This window comes from Zosterops lateralis (genome assembly GCF_965231275.1).
Source record: "Zosterops lateralis genome assembly, chromosome: 3".
NCBI classification, from domain to species: Eukaryota; Metazoa; Chordata; class Aves; order Passeriformes; family Zosteropidae; genus Zosterops; species Zosterops lateralis.
The window spans coordinates 15,795,902-15,812,141 of NC_139764.1; the positions used below are offsets into that span (position 1 = coordinate 15,795,902).

The 16,240-nt window shown below is 42.0% G+C and overlaps 1 protein-coding gene across 6 annotated transcripts in view; it reads left to right on the plus strand.

The window, feature by feature from the left end:
* TRERF1 (transcriptional regulating factor 1) overlaps positions 1 to 16,240 on the plus strand; it is a 101,387-nt gene that overhangs the window by 78,054 nt on the left and 7,093 nt on the right. For 5 of the 6 annotated variants that reach the window (XM_083858608.1, XM_083858609.1, XM_083858611.1 and 2 more), the window contains exons 4-12: positions 472 to 2,112; positions 2,711 to 2,760; positions 3,509 to 3,659; positions 4,592 to 4,840; positions 8,266 to 8,632; positions 9,256 to 9,316; positions 10,055 to 10,194; positions 10,902 to 11,005; positions 12,231 to 12,306. In XM_083858608.1, the coding sequence (XP_083714734.1) occupies positions 739 to 2,112; positions 2,711 to 2,760; positions 3,509 to 3,659; positions 4,592 to 4,840; positions 8,266 to 8,632; positions 9,256 to 9,316; positions 10,055 to 10,194; positions 10,902 to 11,005; positions 12,231 to 12,306 (2,572 nt within the window). In that variant the 5' untranslated portion in view covers positions 472 to 738. The remainder of the gene's footprint in view (positions 1 to 471; positions 2,113 to 2,710; positions 2,761 to 3,508; positions 3,660 to 4,591; positions 4,841 to 8,265; positions 8,633 to 9,255; positions 9,317 to 10,054; positions 10,195 to 10,901; positions 11,006 to 12,230; positions 12,307 to 16,240) is intronic. The other variant, XM_083858613.1, reaches the window with a different exon arrangement.

Below are 16,240 nucleotides of genomic sequence, written 5' to 3' on the forward strand. Positions count from 1 at the left end.
TGCACAGAGAGGCTGTGGAGTCTCCTTCTCTGGACATATGCACAGATGAACCTGCTTTAGAAGGGGATTGAAGAGATGATCTGCAGAGGTCCCTTCCAACCCCAACCATTCTGTGTTTTTGTAAGCTATGACTTGGCTTGATAGTCAACTGTCTGACTAAAACTAGTCATGAGAGCACAGTATATGGCCGACTAAAACTGCTTGAGTGTTTATATACTTTAGGGGAAAAGACAGTTTTGAAGAATAAGCTTTTATTGGTTTGGCAGAATGATTTTATCGGAGTGCTAGAGGAGAGGCAGGATAATAGGATGAGATGAAGTAATCTAACTGCTCTGAAATGGCCCAGCTGCTACAATTTTACATCTGATTATATATTTCAAACTAGAAGATTTTACAGTTTCCTTTGAGGCAATAACAATAACAGTTTATGGAAAGAGCCAGCACTTACCTTGTCTTTCTCTTACTCTGCAGGTGCTTGGCACACTGAACTTACTGATCTGTGTAGGATTTGTGCTCTGGTCCATTTATTGAAGATGTGAAACAACATCAAGTCTGAGATTGGAATTACTGACTGACTGGATGAAATTTTAGTCCTTGTGATGCACATGGGCATGCTGAATTACAAGTAATTCTAGCTTCTTCTCCCCTCCCCTCCCTTCCCCTCACTCAGCTATCTCAGGGTTCATAGAGATTTCAATGGTTTGTGTGCCTGTAAGTTTGGAACAGAAGTGACCAAAAATGGGGGACCAGCAATTGTATAAAACTAATCATACTGCCAACAACAATGAGAACTTGTACTACGAACAACACCAAATGAACTCCCTTCCATCTCTAAATCATAGCTATGGGACATCTGTTATGGATGCTCCCCAGGCGTCCCCCCTCTCCCCTCCATTTCCCCAAGATTCAAGGGACAGTATAGCTTTGCCTGTAGGTTCAAAAAGTCTTGGGTCGATGGACACATCTAGACAAACTAGTTGGACACATTCTGGCTCAGGAAACCATGTCCCAGCGAGGAACAGTTTCAATAATCAAAGCGCAATGTGGAGCCCCCTCGGGCAGGGGGAGTCCCATGACGGATACCAATATCCTTACCCTCAACCCAGTGAAAACCGATCACAAAAAATTACCAGTGGGGTCCTGCACAAATTGGACTCCTTCACACAAGTATTTGCTAACCAAAATCTGAGAATTCAAGTCAACAACATGGCTCAGGTTCTGCACACCGAGTCTTCAATGGTGGAAAATGCCGGTGACAGCGCGCTCAGGCAGCTGCTCTCCCAGAAGCCGCCGGTTGAGCAACAACCCGTAACTTCCACCGTGCAAAGATACCAACCAGTGCCACAGCAAACACACCAGAATTTTGCAAGCACACAGCAAAAGCAACAAATGCAAGTCATGCAGCACCAACAGTTGTACTACGACTACCAGCAGCACTTATCACAGATGCAGATGCATTCTGCGTTCCAGCAGGGACAGGCGCACGTTCCACAGATGCAGTCCCAGCAGCTCCTACCACAGCAAATGCAGCACTTGCAGCAGCCTCAGTACTACGCTCAGCCCCAGCAGGGACACCAGCGGCTCTCGATCCAGGAGATCCAGCAGCAGCAGCCAGCTCGGCAGCAGCGGCAGTGTCCAGTGCAGCTCGCTCAGTATTACCAAACACAACCTGTCATGCAGCAGTTGCAGCAGCAGCAGCAGCAGATGCAACTGCCGCTTCCTCCGTATCACAGGGAACCCGATCCAAAGACTATGCACGAACCACACCAGTACTCTCAGGATCCCAGTCATCCTGTGCAGCTTATCCAGTTGGGAGCAGTGCCTCAGTATTGCTTCCAAGATCCCCACGAACAGTACAGGCACTTGTACCCCCAGAGTCTACTGCAGCAGCAGCAGCAAGATCAGCAGAAGCAATACCTGAGTGAGAGCAGAGTGCCATCCCTGAACTCCCACATTGGCCTCACTCCACCAGAGAGCGCCGAGGATCCCGCACGGCAGGAGATTAATTCCGTAGGTAACGCTGTCCCTCATCGAACTCTCTTGCCGCCCTCGGGAGTTCATCTGAACAACAAAAGCTCTCAGCAAGACTCTCCCAGCACCACGTGGTCTCAGGTAGGTGGTATTCTAGATCCATGCCCAGCCAAATTTGTTTGCAGAAGAGTAGCAAAGTGCGGAAACAAAGCGGTTTCAGCAGAGGCAGAAGATTGGGATATGAGCTGTGGGCATCTCTGGGATGGGGAACTATTGGGAAACTTCATTACCAGACTTGTCTACAGCTCTGGGTTGGCTTTGGGCCAGGCTGGCAGCAGCACAGAACTGCTGCTGCAAGGCTGCTGCTTTCCTTGTGAGAGGCTTTGGGAAGTTCTGCCTCAGTTTTTGGGAAGGAGGGACCCAACAACAAAGCCTTCTTGCTAATTTTTCAACACTGCAGGCTCGGTTGTTCAGCAGCAGTTAGTCAACTCTGTTTCCAAAAGCAGTGCTTCTGGGTAAAAGCAAAGGCTTCAAACAGCAAGTGAGTGAAGAAAACTTGGAACTAGCAGTGCTCATAGGGGCAGATTTAATGTCTAGCTCTCAACTCAGAGGCTTTTAATAGTAGTAAAATTGTATACAAAATGCAGACTTAAAGCTGTGAGGACTTTCATTTGCATGATATTTCCTGAAAAATTATTTTCTCAACTTTTTCCCCTCTTTCATTCTCCTGTTTTGATAGCCAGTGCAACTGTCAGATGGCAGACTGCAGCCACTGTCCCCAGAACAAAGGTACTTTTAAAAGATTATTTTTGTCTTTCTAATTAAATATGAGTAATGTAAAAGAGATCTGTATTTAGGGGGAAAAACATACAGCCTGGGTGTGTAATAATTGCTGCTCTTCTAGAAACACCTTTTGCTCTGTGGTTTGTGATTTTAAGTTTGTATGATTCCCAGGATCCTCCCATAGCAATAGACTCAAATTAATGCTTTCTTTATATTAAAATAAATAAATAAATAAATAAATAAATAGGAAGGGAACCAAAGAAAAACCAAAAGCAGGGGAGCTCCAGTGTGGCATTTGCAAGAAAAGGGATGCTGTTTGGTCTGTATTTGTACCTTTGGCAGCAGAGATCTTTTGTTTATTTCTTAAGGTCTCACCTCTGAAGGGCCAAGGTGTCCATCAGAGTGGTTGCCTACCACAAATTAGAGGCATTGCGTCCAAGTACTTGTTAATTGTTTTCACAAGTGGGGAAATGCAGATCTGTCATGGTAGATCTCATAGGTCTCAGATTTTCTGTATTGATGAGCATGGCCTGCTCAAAACTTCCCTTTTCCCCATCTTAGGAGCAGCTGATCTAGGTTACTGGCCACATATTCCACAGCAGTCACTATGTGCTTACTTGTTACTTCATTACCATCTAGCTGTAAAATTTATTAACTTCCTTGATTAAAAATATTTTTTCTTCAAAAAAGGGAACATGCCAAACTAATGTTTTTTCTTCTGTTCCATGCTTTAAAAAAATGAAAATAAAAATAGTGGCCAAAACAGAGAAACACTTCCTGAGAGAGCCGATACGAAGAACAAGCTAATGTGTTCAATATGCTTGAAGGAATTTAAGAGTTTGCCTGCTCTCAATGGTCACATGAGGTCACACGGAGGAGTAAGAGCATCTCCTAACTTCAAACAGGTAGCAATCCATTTGACTTCAGTATTTGGCACAGTCCTTTTGTGTCGATGTTTGCTTGCTTTGCCATGCTTTGCTTTGCTGTCAAAACTTGTTCTTCTCAGCACTGTTTTGTTATGTCATACTCCATGGAAGTAGAAATGCACATAATTCTGGTAGTTTGTAGGCCGGAAGTCCTGTTTTGAGGACAGAGGCAGTGGTGGAGGACAGATCAGTGTTTGTCCTCTGTTTCTCCACACGTTACAGAGCACCCTACCAAGTCATGTCAGGAGTGTCTAATTTTTTTTCCTCCTCGTGTTTGTTTATTATATTAGAAATACCAGGAACATCAAGTCTTCCTTATTTTCATTTGAACTACTTGGATGACTAAGGAATATTTATTGGAAGCTTTCCCAGGCTTTAACTGGAGGAGCAGAATTGTTGAATCTCTGACAGCTTTCTTCCAAAGTGTTTTAGTTGTATAGGTATCAACAAATACCAAACCAAAAATGTGTTTGAGTTGTTCTGAATAAAAATAACTTGCCCTGTCAGTCAGTCTTTATCCTGACAATTTAGAAATTCTGTCCTAACAGGAAATACCATAGGAAGGCAAAGAGCTACCAGAGTTCCACAGTTGGTGTTTTTGTTTTCAGTTGGGTGATGGAGAATTCTGTGTTTGTAGTGATAAAGGGAGGCGTGTTTGTCTCCCCTCCTTCAAGTTACCTTGTAAAGATGCTTCAGGTGATTATTTTTCACCAAGACTGAATCCTATGTAGGAGTCACAAGTAGCCTGCTGACTTCATTCAAGGCAAAGCAAGAGTCCCAGGAAGGAACACTGTTGTGTGTTTTGTAACCCTGGCCACTTCTTTTCAGCCACGGTGCACACGCTGTGTAGTGCATCGATCCAGAAGCAGCGCTCCCTCACTCGGGCTGAAAGCCTTTAATTGTCTGTGCAGGATGAAGGAGAGAAACCACCACAGCAGCCGCTGCCTAAAGAGGTGGATGGCCTCGCGCCCATCGTCATGCCAGTGTCTGTCCCTGTAAAGCTTCTGTCACCTGAGCCCAGCACGCAGCCCTCTGCCAGCACTGCCACAGTCACAGACAAGCCTGCCAACTCTGTGTCAGATGACGAGATGCCCGTTCTCGTGAAGATGACTTACTCTCCACCGTGCAGTCCAAAAGTGGCCAACCCCTGCTCATCCTCTGTGAGTGCTGTGTTTCTTGCCACTAACTGTCCTGTGCTTGTTAAATCCCTTTGCTTGTAGTGCTGCTACTTTTTAAAACATCTGTATTTTAGAATATTTTCTGGAATCTTTATGATTCCGAATAAATAAAAACAAGTCCCGTAGCATCTGAGCATTTCTTCCTCAATCATTTGAAAATCCTAATTTTTCTTTGCTGAGGAATCAAGATCTCAGTTGAAAACAAATAATTTGAAATTGGAATGTGATATTTTTTTCATCCCACTAGAACAAAGGGATTTACTCTCTTTTTACTGGTTTTGTTTTTTTCCTTTTCAGGCTGCTTCGTTGTTACGTTATTGCTTAAAATCGGCAGTTTTATTTCTTTCTGTTTTCTGAAGTCAGATATATGTGCTTCTCATTTCAGCCAAAGAGAGTGCAGTGCTTAGAGTGTGTGCTCTAAGCAGTATGAAACTCAGAGTTTTGCAGTGAAGTAATTTTACCCTTTCTCCCTGCATGCATCAGTTCTAAGGGTTAATCACTGGGATTTCTGATACAGGAAAAATAGCTCTGCTTAATGCTTTCATTTTGCTTATAAAACTGAAATGGTCAGGCAGCACAAGGAATTGATGAGTGCTTGAATGAGATGTGAGAATGCTCATTATTATTTTCCTGAAGGAGTCCTGGAGCAAGCAATATTTATTTTGTGTTCCGGTGTAGAAATGGATTCTTCTCATTCCTTCAAATCCACTTTGGCAGACTACGCCATGATAAGGGATTACTGGGGAGTATAAGTACTGTATGGTATTATCTGTACAATGCAGAGAAATATCCTTGTGATATTTTTGATTTTCCTTCTCCATGTGAGGCTGATGGACAAATGAGGGATCAGCATGGGTGACTCCTTACAACAGTCACTCCTCATTCAGACATACCCACTAATTTTAAATATATATAATATATACATGTATATATGAAATCTTTCCTCTCTTCCTTTAAGACAGAGGCTTTACATATGAACTTCCACTTCACTGTGAAAGCCGTCATTTCACAATACTTAGTAACCCAGCAGTAGAAATTTTCATTTCTATTTCTAGTTCCTCTAAAGAATAGGGACAGTCTTTTCTGAATCCTCAAGCTCTGAGTGGGAGATCTTCTCTAGAGACACCAGAGTAGGTGGCTTGGGCTTGTGTATTTCTGCAATGTATATAAAGTGACTGTGATTAAATCTGCCAGTATCTGGCAAAATGCACATTCATTCCCTCAAAATTATGCTTGTGGTCTTTGTTATTGCCCAAGCAAACCAAACTCATGCAGTTCCCTCTCTGGACCCTATCTTTTATATAAGCAGTAGCATTGGAAACATTGAAAGATCAAAAGATCCACAGTTTCCTCCTCTTCTGTAAAGAGATTGTGCCATTGAATAGGGACTTTTTTTTAAGACCAAAGAACCAAAGCTGTGTTGCATTTATTTATACTGTGCTTTAAGCTGTCCAGAAAAGCTCTCACAAAATTCATGGAATCAGTAAAATGAAACAGCAAGAAGGAACTAAACATTCAGCAAGGGTACAAGGATGGTGAGCTGAGGCTAGCAGTCAAGTGACATCCATCAGGATCTGTCAGAGTGCATCTATCAATGTGCAGCAGCAGGGCCCAAAAGTATGCATTCTGTCTTGGGTAATGGGAATTAGAACTAGAACTTCAGAAAAGTAGGGTAGTTCTTCAGGGGTGGTTCTGCACTGAGAGCCCGTGGACACCCCTATCTCCTTTACTGCTCAATGTGACCTTTTTTGAAAGCAGTGTTGGCACAGGTATGCTCCAGGTGAAGCAGTGTGGGAGGTGGAGGTGTTTAGGATTTCTAAGATGTTGCATTGATTTGCTTTACACTTGTGAGAAAGGAGTACCAGCTCTTTCAGCCTTGGAGACCAGAACAAAATGAGCCCTTAAGCAAAGACTTGGATCTGGCCTTTTGGGTCTCTTTTTTAGGTTTTGGGTTGTTTGTATTCTTTTTTCCTTGAGTTCAGGGTTTTTTTCCCTTTCTCCTTTATGAACACTAAATGTTCACCATCTTAATGGACTTTATCTGTCATTACAGGTAACTTTCACTGTTCCAAATGTCCATTATCAAAAAATCCTCTGCAAAGCTGCATTTTTTTCCCTGCAGAAGCAAAACTATTCCAAAACTAATTTTTTTTTTTCAGAGAAAAAAATGTCAACAGCTGTTGGAGAGGATGCAGCCATGATCTAACAAAGAGGACAGGACCTCTGTAATCAAAAACATTTCCTCAAGCTGGAACTTATTAACATAAGGGATAAAGGGTGACAGTGCTAATGCTCGTTTAACATGATTTTTATTGAGTGAATGTGATTCTCAAGAACCACCCATGGTGTAAAGATGTATGTTGTCTAACCATACATTGTAGTAATTTGTTTTATGTAGTAGTAGAATTTACCAGATGATGCAGACATTCTGGAGCAGTGCTGTCAAAATTTGCTTCTGCTTCCTAAAGTTATTCTAAAGATGGCCTACAGCCTAAGTACCTAAAAGCAGTAAATTTAATAATACTGTGTACATCTACCAGCTTCTGTATGTTCTTAAAGCACAACCTGAGGACCTGTTTTTTCCTGCCTTATCCCCACTCCCCCAAGAAATCCAGATTCCAGGTTTGCGTATGTTCTGTGCCTTCTGCTTCTGTATACTCTAGGGATTTGTTATTAAATTATTTTTAACATTCAAATTTTAGAAGTCTGGGCATGTTAATAGTGTGTGAATTTCCCAAGTGGTCATCTACTACCCTTTTTTCTCCAAGGAAAGAGGAGAGAGTTAAGTTCAAGATTTGTTGCAGCTGGACTGTAATCAAGCTGATGGGAATGTAGCGATAAGAGGCAAAGAATTTGAATTTATTACATTTTTCTTCCTTTCCTGCTGCTGAGTACTGCAATAATTTCACTGAGCTCATGTGTCCTTTCTGGTCTCACTAAATAAATGCATTAGAAAACCTCTCATATAAAGTTTCTAGTAAATTGTGACTGGGTCATGAAGTATCTCCCACCAGCCTGTGTGCGTGTTCGGTGCAAACAGAAGTGCCCAGACTTTCTGGGTAGCCATGAAGAAGGGTGTGGGAGACTCATGGTCTGGGAGAGCAGTTCCCTGCACTTTGAAAAGCTGACAGCAGCCTCTCCATGTCTGCCTCTGTGGCTCAGCCCTACCCTGACCCAGAGGGCTTGCTGCTGGAGGTGAAGGGTAATTTGACCTGGTTTTACTCACTCCCCTGAGGTTTCTTTCTGTGTAGTGCCAGATACTGTACTGGCCAGGGTAATTATAGTGATACCTGAATAACTGCCTGGTGGTAACAGCTTTTCTGTGGCCATTGCCCAAAGCTGTACAGCAATGTGTGCAAACCACAATTAAGCATGCCTGAACGATAAAATTCTCTGTTTTCATTTAGGAAACTAGCAAAAAACCTCATCCAAGTGCTGTAAAATTGGAAGAAAACTTCAAACCATTGCAGGACAAGAAGAAGTATCGGCACAGACCCGAACCTCTCTTCATACCTCCTCCTTCCTTCAACCTCAGCATGTCCCACTCGGGTGCCACTCTGTACCAGAGCCAGCTTCGCTCTCCCCGTGTTCTGGGCGATCACCTGCTGGACCGGACGCACGAGCTGCCCCCCTACACTCCGCCGCCCATGCTCAGTCCCGTCCGGCAAGGCTCTGGTCTCTTCAGCAGTGTTCTCACTTCCCACAGCACATCACACACCCAGCTGCCACTTACTCCACTGACACCCACTCCAAGGGTGCTCCTGTGTCGCTCTAGTAAGTATTGCATTTACAGAGTGGCAGTACAAAGGAGAGACCACTGTCCTCTCTTCTCGTGTCACCACGTTGATGGGTTTTAGTACAAAGGAGAGACCACTGTCCTCTCTTCTCATGGCACCACGTTGATGGGTTTTGTGTGCCCTCACATGCATGGCCTGTTCTGCTACTTCACAGGAAAAGTCCATTTTAGTGGCTGTTTTGCCTTGGATTTTGCAAAGTTAAGGCATAAAGGGAATAAAGGAGCCTAATCTGCCAGTAAGGCTGTGATCATTCCATGTGGTGTGCCCCAAGAAAGGACCACCTTGCCTCTCATTACATCTGGGCCTTCTGAAGTGGAAGAAAAAGACCTAGTTTGAGAGATGGGGTTAATGTTAAGTATTTGTTGTTCAGTACTTCACAAGAAAAGGTGTGTAATCATTCAGAATCAGGAGAGTAGAAACCTCTGGAAGATCAGACATTTCTATTTCCATAAAAATTTAGACTGTTTCTAAATATCAATAAAGGGTAATTTTTGCATCATAGACTGTAGTAATGTTGGTGTTAGTAGGGAGGTGGCAGTGCAGCCTGGGAGGGTCATCAGCAGCAAAACAGCAATACTCAAATTCCAATCTCTGTTTCAGATAGTATTGATGGAAGTGTCATTCCAGTGACGCCTGGGCCTGGAGAACAGACTGTTGAACCGTAAGAAAAACAATATTTTTTGTAACCACTTTTATAGATTAGCTCCAAACTGGAGCCCGTGGCCTGAAGTGTTCTGAACCAGGCAGGAAGTATTCAGTTGCCTGAAATCATGTTGGGCTGGATGCGTTTAATGTTTCTGTGGATGGTGGCTAAGGACATTTGGAGCAAAGTGGCTGTGGAAGATTTAGGTGTCATGCCTCAAAGTTAGTGATTGCTGGGAAGAGTGCTGTAAGGAAAACATGCCAATCCAGTACTCTTGCTTTTGTATATGTGTATATGTATATATATATATAAAGAATGGAGCTTTGGAGTGGTGGTGTTACCTGGTAGGTTCCCCAGGGCAAAGTGCAAACAGGGTTGTCCCTCAGTAGTAATAACTCTTTTTGCTCTCTGCTGAAGAGTACCATTCTCCATGGAACAGAATTTTGCCATTTCTGATGTCTAGCCTCTCTGCTAGTCATGCATATAAACTAGCTTGGGCTGTCCCTAAGGTATGCTGTCTCAGTATGGCTTAAATTGCATATTGAAATTTTTGTTTTTCCCCAAGAGATCACTTCTCTCTAGTATTCAAAATACTTATCCCACTGGGAGTAAAGCATTGCATAAAGCAATCTGACACAATTTCCTGCCACTTCAGTGCAATAAAAGTTCTGTTGGAAATAAAGTGAACGCTAATCTGACTTTTGTTTTTTCTACACTTTGTGAGTTGAATACTTATTTATTTATTCCTCTTTATAGGCGAATCAATATTGGGTCCAGGTTCCAGGCTGACATTCCTGAGCTGCAGGACAGATTGCTAATGGAGAAAGATGTGCACAAGGCTACTTTGGTTTGGAAACCATGGCCAGAACTGGAGAACAAAGTCTTCCAGCAAAGAGGTATAATGACTTGCCATTTTAGAAATTCATACGTCAGCCCGTGCCCATTGAAGAAATACGCATTGATTTCTCGTGTCTGTACTGAACAAAACGTTCAAGAGAATATTAATTGCTGAGAATACAGAGCAAGAGACTAGAACTACATGGTACAGGTTCAGAGGAACAGCATTATATAGTGGCATTTAAAGGGAAGTCTGAATGATCTGGTTTCTGGCAGCCAAGGGGGAAAGGTCATTGCTGGGAAGCTGGGTACTGAACTGCCTGGTAAAGGCAGAGGTCACAGCTGAGAGGCAGCTGATGGATCCTGGGCCTGTCCTGTGACCATAGTTAAGAGGAAATGTGGCAGGCTTGGTGGGTTCTACCATCCTGAGCAGATTTTTTTCCCTGCTTCTAACATGGTTCATTCTGTTTTGCCACCCTGGCTGGAGCCTTCTTGGCACAGCAGCATCACTGGTGTGTTCCAGTCATTGCCTCAGAGGCAGATCCCTGGCTTTGGAGTAGCCTGTCCCATCCCAAGGATGTGCTCTGTTACATCCTCTCCTCAGTGATCCTAAAACAAGGAGACAAGATGCTGAGGAGAAAAAGTGTGGAAGAATCTGCTGCCCTGAACTATGTAGTCCTTGAGGGGCATTACAGGACCTTTGGCTCCAGATGTTTGACTGACAGAGTACTGTATTAGCAGTAAAATGTTGACTTGTTTCTGACAGTGGAAGACCTTTTAAATATGAGCTGTTCCAGTGTGTTACCTGGTGGAGGAACTAACTCAGAATACGCTTTGCACTCTCTCTTTGAAGCAAAAGGAGATATTATGGTAAGATAAAAAAGCTGAAAGGGGAGATATGATCCTCTTCTGCAGATAAATTAGCATGCTTTATTAAATGGATTTAGATATGGTTATATAAAAAAGATTTCTGATTGATTTGAAATGATGCTTTAAACATCCTGTAACATTTTTGGGGAATGACTTTTCCCTTTATTCTCTAATAAATTTAAATTTCAAAGCAGTGCCTCTCTGAAGGCTTACTGTATATTTCATATAGATAAGATTACTTAGTTTATAGCCTTGGGGCTTTGAATGTCTCCCAGTGCTTGCTCCAGCCCTGATATTTCACAGGCTTTATATTTGGTCACAGAGAGCTTAGTCCTCCTCTAGCCCTTATAAAAAAACCCTTTTTTTTTTTTTTTTTTTTTTTTTTTGAGCAGCAATCACATCTACTTATTTGTTCAGAACTGTGAGGTAATTGCACACAGTTCTTACATAAATAATGCATTTCAAATATTTGCATTAGTTTGGTGATGGGAATGTTATTAACTAAGGCAAAACATTCATTTTGCCCAGTGTTAGGGAAAGGCAAGGCCCCTTGCACCAGTTCCTGGAAAGCCAATATAAAAGCAAATACAACAAAACATGGGGCTGGAATGAGTCTCACTGGATTGGCTAATACAGTTTAAAATTATGTTTTAGCTTGTGTCCCAGTTTCCTTAGGCTCTGTTAGCTGTATGAGGGGTCTGAGAATGTCAGGATGTGGAATTTGCTTTACAGAGAGTCTGCATTTTCAGGGCGAAAAATTTTAGAGATCCCTAAATCCTCTTGTTTTCCTGATCTGAAGGACTGTTAGCTATACTTGCAGTCATTCTTGACAGATATTGACCTACACAGATATTCTGAAATATTTTATGCTATAAATATTAATGCTGTCAAACCAACCATTAAATATCAGTATTAATTAACACTATCAAGTCAAACACTATAAATGTATTTGTTTGTGGCAAGCAGAAGGGAGGGAAAGAGCTGGAAGTTGCTAAGTAATAGTCACATTTGTGTTCATTAAGGCAGGACAGGTGCACATTAGGTGCTCTTCTGTGAGGTACAGTGTTAATGGGCCTTGGAATAATTTGATGTGATTTTATATGACAGAAAAGAGAAAAGAGAGAAAATTAATTCATATCTTCATACCAAATAGTCTTCTAAATGCAGTTTTATGCCACAGCTGATTGATTTTCCTAATTCTGTTTTTCCCTGCTTTTTCATTTAGGTTGCTCTTGAAAAGCTACTGTTGAGAAAGCCAGTGAGACTGAAGTGTCATCCTTTGGCAAATTACCACTATGCTGGTAGGTTTCCTTGTGATCTTTCTATCTATTACAGTCCAAGCCTGGCGTCCCAGGCTGGAGCATGGGATCACGTTGCACTCTCTGCTGTCTGCTGCAGGGATGGCAGCATTTAATAGAGATGATATGGACAGTGTCAAGGGTACTCCCAGAGCCGTTTGTTGCAAGTTTAGCGGTTTTATACATGACTGACAATGTACAGAAGCTTTGCATCCATGTTGCTGTGTAGCATTCTACGGATTTAAAACTGCCTTGGGTGATTATTTTTCTCTCTTAAACTGAAATTTAACAATTTCATCTCCTTTTAAAACTGCTGCTATTTGTAATTTATAATTTAGTATCACTAATGTCTTAATTTTCTGGTACATAATCTGCCATCCTGCCTGCTTCTTCCGAGATGATGGTGCACAATAAATGAATATGATAATCATGAGCATCCTTCCAAAGAGGCAATGCTGTAACTCTTACTAGGATCTTAATGCTGCTTACAGAGCTTCTGTGTGGGGATCTAGTCAAAAAAAGTGGGTTGGTGACTTGTTTCATAAAATACAGCAAGAACTGCATTGTGGTGTGAAACAGAAGGGAAATACAAATGTGGTGTTAAGTCACTGGACTTCAGTTGTGTCACCTGAGCAGAGGTGGCAAATGTCTCTCCTTTGCAGCCCCCCCTGCTATTGCTTAATGCTTTGTAGTAGCTAACAACTGCTGAGACACAGAACAAGGTTTTTTACAGAAGACATTTTGAACTTCATCTCCAGTTCAGGCTCAATAGGAAATGAGCCAAGAGTCTTCTGGTGGTCAGTCAATCACAGTGTCCAAGATCATGTACTCATTTCAGTTACAGTCACTGTGCAAGGTAAGTGTAGAAGCTGCCTACTTCCTGGCTGTAGCAGCCCACTGGAAAGACTTCCAAGCAACACAAAGTCTTTGTAAAGCAACTCCTTAGCCCTTTGGCCTGAGAACAAGAACAGAAATGTGTTTGATGGTAGCTGATAATGACAGTGAATAAATGTGAATGTCAGGTTTTCGGTTTTGTCTGAGGGAGGTGCTTGGTGCCTGCGATAGCAGCTCTGTTGCAGTCCAAAGGGTGGACATGGGAATGGATGGAGAAGGAGGACATCAGCCAGGAACTTTGATCAGGGTCTCTTGCCTGAAGAGATGACACCAAATCATATGTGTGTGACAGTTCAAGGGCATGAGAGCAGGAAGATGAGGAGATACCCCACAGCCTCTTCATCAGTAAACAACCTAAGTAGCAGAGCAGATAAGAAATTGCTGCCTGTGTGGCAGAGGAGGAACAGCCTTTACCAAAGCAACTTCACAGTAGTTTCAGAAAGAATTCATTAGGATTCAGGGAGGAGCCAAGAGACTGTTTTGCTTCATTTCACATAAGATGATGCTAATCCTTGGTAACTAGCACTGAGACCTGTGGACACCTTTGAATCCCTGTTTCTTAAGCACGAAAGAAAGTTTGATTGTGCTTATCACAGCATGAAATAAAATCTCACCAGTCTTGATTTAAGTGCCATAAAATAACAAGACAAAGCACTACTTTCTAATGCTCTTGCATGCAACATGTGATTGCAACTTAATATTGACAGCATTGCTCTAGCACTGTGCAGCAGCTCTTGAATAACAGTTTATTTCTGATTGGTAATCAGCCACTTGAGGCATATGAGATTTTTTCACAATCATGAATAGCTTTAATATGACTTCAAGTGGCATCATTTTGGGATAACTTTATGTTTTCTGCTCCATGCTCAGACATCATGGCTCCCAGGCTTGCCACATTTAAAGGTGGAATACGCTGAAACAGAGCATGCCACTTAGTCATGAGAATTAACTTGTTAGAATACCACAAACAACAGACACCCAAACTCATCCTTAGCATTGCTTTTGAATGACAGTACAGGCAAATAGCTCACCTTTGAAACTTGTTGGCTTGTGAAGGAAGCCACTTGTAAAACTTGAGGATTTTCTGTTGTGTGCCAAGAGAGCTGGACATGCAAGACCCAGGCCTCCTTGGAAGAACACCCTAATCTCTGTCCTAAGACTTTGCTATCTGTCAGGATGGTGTTTTAGGAAGAGAGAGGGAGCACCTACCTAATACAAGATGGGCACTGTTGCTAACACTTGAATTGTTCTCCTTTGAACAGTGGAGTTTCTCAGGTCTGAAGTTCTGCAGTGAGAACTGCAGGAGAGGTGGTCCCTGGCATAGGGCACTTCAAGCATTCTGGAAGCTTCTTGTATGTGCTGTGACAGGATTGTGGGTCAGGCCCAGCATGTTGTACGTAGTTGATTTCAGCTACCTCTCCATGGGGCTCCCTGGGTGTACATGGAGCCCCCTTGAAACCCACAAGCTGGGCCCAAAGCTCACAAATAGAAGAAGATATTTAATGTCAGTTAATCAGTGCAAAAACAGTATGGCAGGTGAAACAAAATGTAGAATAAATATCTAAACATAAAGATCAGCTTTAAAATTTCATCTGTATTCTAAAGCCCCAAATTCTTTTTGCTGCATTGCAGATCTCTCTCTATGCACGTTCTCTATATCTCCCTCAAGCTAACAAGAGCAAAAGTGGTTTCCCAGCAACCAGAGTTAAAAACAGCTTTTCTTCTGTTTCTTTTCCTACACAGGATTTATTCTATTAATTAGGTTACTTCCAATTAACCCGCATAATCTTACATGGGTCTCTGCTAGTACCACAGCTATTGGGGAAAGTATGCAAGGCCCAAATTCTCCATAGGTGTACGACAAAAATTAGTTCATGGAAGTGATTCTATGTTATTTTTATTGTGTTGTCTTTCGCAGAGGGTAGGGTAGAGGCAGGATGACTAGAAAAAAAGAAAATCTCTCTCAGTGTTTTCATGCTTTTTAAAGTTATGTTTTGGCATAATAGAGTAGTCTCCTGGACTGAATGAGTGCATTAGCCCTGCACAAAGGGAGGGTAAATGCAAATGACTGACAGCTGGTGTAAGATGGGAATAATGCTGGTTCAGGGTGGGAAAAGATGGAAAGGCAGTGAGTGTGTCAGCAGAAAGCTCTCTGGGTGATAACAGAATAAGTAAAACTCGTGGCTTGAAGCCAGTGCCTTTCTCTGATGCTTAAGAGAGCTTTAAGTGCAAATCTCTGGAAATTACTAATGTGTCCTTATATCCAGTACTGGAAGAGCCTACAGAAAACAGGTTACAGAAAAGTTAATTTTGTAGTTTTCAGCATATAGAGGAGTGATGAGATACCTGCTCTGAGCTTGTAAGCCTGGGAGCTGATGCTGAAAAACAAAACATTTGCAGTTAATAACACTGCTATTTTTTTTTAGACAAAAGTAACTTGTAGAGTTCGATACCATTGTGTGGTGCCAAGACCCAAGTTTAATTGAAATTGGTGCAGAGGAAAGCATTTCTATGGAGAGTAATAACATTGACAGGAATATTTGGGATTTCTTTTCATAAAAGTGTTCGATGTTTCAGAAATTCTCAAACTGAAGTAGAATCTTCTCATAATGTAAGTCATTTCAAAGGCATTCACTTTATGACTTCTTGCATATCCTTCCTTTAATGTATGTAATGCTGCCCACTCCTAACAAACAGAACATTGCTTTGATGCATCAGAGCAATCCTGTGCTCCTTCTGTTTGACTAATATTGAGAAAGCATAAATTCAGTTCAATTTAAATGTTGATTTCGCATTTTCATGGGCAGTTAGGCCAGGGGACCAAACACAGAATAACAATATTCAGAAGTTTTATATACAGCTTCCATTAAACGATAAAAACCACTTTGTGTATATTGCACATTGTTATAGTCTCTACCTGCTTGTGACCTCTGCCACAGAGGATTTATATGTCTTATGTCTTTAAATCATGCAAGTGAAGAGCTGCAAAAGTATCTTACAAAAAGGATCTTACAAAAGGAGAACAGAAGGATATATGAACTTT